Source organism: Echinops telfairi, unplaced genomic scaffold, assembly GCF_000313985.2.
Source record: "Echinops telfairi isolate 266 unplaced genomic scaffold, ASM31398v2 ScPeMD7_29;HRSCAF=101, whole genome shotgun sequence".
NCBI lineage: Eukaryota > Metazoa > Chordata > Mammalia > Afrosoricida > Tenrecidae > Echinops > Echinops telfairi.
In genome coordinates, this window is record NW_022103926.1 from 9,760,232 (window position 1) to 9,764,705 (window position 4,474).

The 4,474-nt window shown below is 52.2% G+C and overlaps 1 protein-coding gene across 1 annotated transcript in view; it reads right to left on the minus strand.

The window, feature by feature from the left end:
* The window catches only part of PI4KA (phosphatidylinositol 4-kinase alpha), a 119,041-nt gene extending 115,037 nt beyond the window's left edge, over window positions 1-4,004 (minus strand). The window contains exon 1 of the mRNA XM_045289575.1: window positions 3,864-4,004. Coding sequence (XP_045145510.1) covers window positions 3,864-4,004 — 141 coding nt within the window. The remainder of the gene's footprint in view (window positions 1-3,863) is intronic.
* Window positions 4,005-4,474: the final 470 nt, after the last annotated feature.

Here is a 4,474-nt window from a genome sequence, read left to right on the forward strand (position 1 = left end):
GAGATCTGCTGCACAGGGTCTCATGGCTACTACTATCTTTCAAGCCAAGCTACCAGCCTTAAAAATGTGTGCCACCCAGGGACACCCCCCCCCCCAGCTATTGCTTTTGAGTGTCCCCCTGTGCCTGGTTTTATTCATGTCACGTCATGGATCCACACACCTGTCAAGTGCCATCCCTGCTGTTCACTGGTGGCAGCAGAGGCTCACAGCAGGCAGATGACCTTCCTAAAGTCACACCAATCTGCAGGTGACATTGTTGTTGCCTGTACCATCAAGTTGATTCCAACTCAGAAAGACCCTACAACAGAGCTTCAAAAAGTTCGTGGAGAAATGGCACTAAAAAAGAATGGAGTTTTTCTACAAACTCTTTGAGGCACCCTTGTGTAGAGCAGAAGGAGCTCTGGTGGTGTAGTTGTTATGCACTGGGCTTCTAACCACAAGGCTAGCAATTCAAAACCACCAGCTGCGCATCAGGAGAAATACAAGGCTTTCTACCCCTGTAAAGAGTTAAGAGTTTCAGAAACACACAGGGGCAGTTCTACCCTGTCCGAAAAGTTTGCTATGAGTCCGCATTGACTTGATGGCAGTGAGTTTGGTTTGGTTTGTGTAGGGCAGAGCAGAACTGCCCCAGAGGGTTTCTGAGGGCAAAATCTTTAAGGAAATAGATCATCAGGTCTTTTCTCCAGCTGAGGCGATTGTCTGGTGGGTTTAAACTGCTGAAGTTTCAACGGGCAGCAAAGCATTCAACCATTATGCCCCTCCAAACTAAAAACAACCACCACCATGAAGTTGATTCCAACTCAGAGGAACCTTTTATATGGTTTCTGAGACTATAAATCTTTACAGAACGGACAACTTCCTCTTTTTCCCATGAAGCAGCGGGTGGGTTTGAACTGATGTTACAAGAGCAGCCCAACACTTACCCCACTGGACCACTTGGACTCCTTACCCAAGTAATAAACCAAACTCATTTTGCCTGAATCAATTCTGGCTCATAGCAACTCTACAGGACAGAGTAGAATTGCCTCTCCGACCTCCCACCCCCCACCCTCTGCCCTAGTTTCTAAGGCTGTCTGTCATCTTTACCAAAGTAGTCTGCCTCATCTTTCTCTTCTTCAGAGCCGTTGGCGGGTTCCAATCACTGACCTTTCAGCTAGCAGCTGAGCACTAAGTACTTTCTCCTCAGGGTTCCTTAAAAAGCAAGTAATACCAGATTCTCATGGGGAACTTATACATGGATCAAGAGGCAGTTATGCAAACATGCTTTAAAATCAGGAAATGTGTGTCAGGATTGTCTCCTCACAGCATGTTTATTCAATCTCTATGCCAAGCAAATAATCAGAGTAGCTGGATTATATGAAGAATGTGGTATCAGGATTAGAGGGAAGCTTACAATAACCTTTGATATGCAGATACCTCCACCTTGCTGAAAGTGAGGAACCTGAAGTATTGGCTGAAGGTCAAGAATTGCAGCCTTCAGTATGGATGACAACTCAATGTAAAGAAAACTAAAATCCTCACAACTGGACCAGGAGGTAGCACCATGATAAAGAGAGAAAAAACTGAAGTTCAAGGATTTTCTCTTGCTTGGATCCTCGTGGAAGCAGCAGTCAAGAGATCAAACGATGCATCCTGTTGGGTAAATTTGCTGCACAAGATCTCTTTGGATAATTGAAAAGCAAGGATGTTACTGTGAGATCTAAGGTGCACCTGACCCAAGGGAAGGGTATTTTCAATTGCTTCATATGCATGTGAAAGCTGGCTATTGAACAAAGCAGGCGGAAGAATTTATGCATTGGAACTATAGTACTGGTGAAAAATACTAAAAGTACCATGGACTGCCAGAAGTATTTACATTAAATACTTTTGTTGGGGGCTCTGACATCTCTTATCACAATCCGTACATTCATCTATTGTGTCAAGCACACTTGACTTTTGTACATATGTTGCCATCATCATTTTCAAAGCATCTTCTTTCTACTTGAGCCTTTGATATCAGCTACCTCATTTCCGCCCCCTCCCTCCCTCGCCCTCCCTCCCTCATGAACTCTTGATAAGTTACAGATTATTATTATTTTCATAGTTTACATCGTCCTCTGTCACCCTTCACCCACTTTTCTGTTAAAACAAACCCCTCTGTCTTGGAAGAAGTGCAGCCAGAATGCTCCCTACAGGCAAGGACAGCCAGACTTTATCTCATGTACTCTGGACATATTGTCAGGAGAGACCAGTCCTTGGAGAAGGACATCATGCTTAGTAAAGCAGAGGGGCAGCAAAAAAAGAGGAAGGGCCTTAACGAGACGAGTTGACACAACAGTTGCAATAATGGGCTCAAACATAAGAACACTTGTGAGGATGGCGCAGTCCCGGGCAGTGTTTCATTCTGTTGTATACAGGGCCGCTATATATAGCCCACTCAAGGGCACCCAACAGTATCTCCCAAACTCAAGCTCTTTCCACTTTCTTTCAATCATTCTTAAACTAGAAGTCAGATTGGTGTCAGTCTCCCAGAACTGGCTCACCCCGAAGGTGAGTGGCAAAATCATATTTTAGAACCACAAAGACAAGGAGCAGTTGCTTTTCCCAAAGTGCCGAAAAACAGCCTTCCCTGCCCCTCCCCCACTCCAGGATGCTAGAAAACCATTCCTACCTGCAGGTCTCCTGTCACCATGGCTCTTCTCTTCCTATCAGGGTGTGTCCTTTTTCTATCTCCAGAAAGCAGTGTGGGAAAGTAATCCCTTTCCTTCAGCGCTAACACAATGCTATGTGTTATTACACATCGGAGGGGCCCTTACATTTGCCGCCCTCCTGGAAGCACAGGGGTGCTAACTGCAAGGGTAGGAATTCAAATCCACCAGCCACTCTCGGGCAGACAGATGAGGCCTTGAAAACCCTATGGGACAATTCTACTCCTTATGAGTTGGAATCAGTTCAATGGCAGTAGGTGGACCTAACCCTGAGGTAACCTTTACCCTTCATCTCATTTACTCCGCAAGAACTCTCTCTTACTGATCAAGAAACAGAGAGGGGCTGAGGGTGGTGACATTACTTGCCCATGATGACACAGTAAGAGACAGTCACTTAGACCCTAAAATCCCAGGTTCCTTCTACTTTCACGTGCCTTTCACCTCTCAAAATACAAGATTCCTCTGGGGCTAGTTTGGCTTTCAGCTCCCAAGCCACCCAAAGCTCAATTTCGCTGCCCACTGATAGTTCACGCCCTTGCCCCACGACTGTCCCTTGGCTTTCAAACGCCTACTCTTCACCAGTCTTAGAGTCCGCCCCCTCCAGTCCGCTCCTGCCTCTGGGCTTGCAGTTGACAACGCAACACTTTGCACAAACGATGTCACCCGCTCCTTGCCGACACTTAGGGGGGGGCGGGGGGCGGGCAGCGCAGGAGACGCGAATTGACTGCGACTCACAGCGACCCTACTGGACAGAACAGAACGGCCCCACAGTGTTCCCGAGACTGTCAATCTTTTTTGGAGAAGAACCTATCGGTTCCTAATCCTCCGCTAAACCAACTGCGCCACCAAGTGAAAGCACCCACCCCCATTAGAGGGGGGTCAGGCGTCTCCTTCAAGGTCACAGGTGTAATGAGCAGGGGGAATCGGTGACCAAGTCCCAGGTTCGCAGCCCTGCTCACTGCCGAGGCTGTGCCCAGGCTGGAACCCTGGACCCCCGCCGGCCCATCCTCTCCCCTCCCTTTCCCCCCGGACCTGCTCCCCCGATCTGCTGACTAGTCCCCGAACGCCCTCCCATCCGACCCTCCTGTCAGAGGCGGCTCGCGACCCACGCCCGGCCTCCCTCCGGGCCACCCAGGCCCCTCCTCCTGTCAGCCGGCAGCCAAGCGGCCAGGTTACCTTCTCCAAGGATGCCGGTCGCTGCACTGCCAGGGAGCGGGCCAGCGACAGGACCGTGTTGAAGTAGAAATCCCGCGAACCTCCGGCGCCGGAAGAGCAGCCGAAGGCGCCGCTGCCACCCCGGGCCGTGGCCGCCGCCATCGTCGCACTCCGCGGCGGAGGGAGCCGACTAGCCCTACCTCAGCACCCGGCCCGCGCGCACCGACTTCGCTGCGCAGGCGCGGCCGCATCCGGCTTCCCTGGCACGTGACCTCGCTAAAGCCGACGCTGGGCGGAGCGCGGCCTCCGCGCGGCTCCACCGCAGCGCGAGGGGAGGCGCCGCCTGGAAAAGGACCGCCCCTCTCTGACGCCGAGTGAAAAGCTTGGATCCGGGGGCGGGGCCTCCCGCGGGCGCTGGCCGGAAGAAGGTAGGCGGGCCCGCGGGGTGCGGGCGGAAGGAGGAAGGCGGGCCCGTGGGGTGCGGTCGGAAGGAGGAAGGCGGGCCCGCGGGGTGCGGGCGGAAGGAGGAAGGCGGGCCCGCGGGGTGCGGGCGGAAGGAGGAAGGCGGGCCCGCGGGGTGCGGGCGGAAGGAGGAGCGGCGCCTGGCGCGGCCCGGCTGACTAGCACTCGGC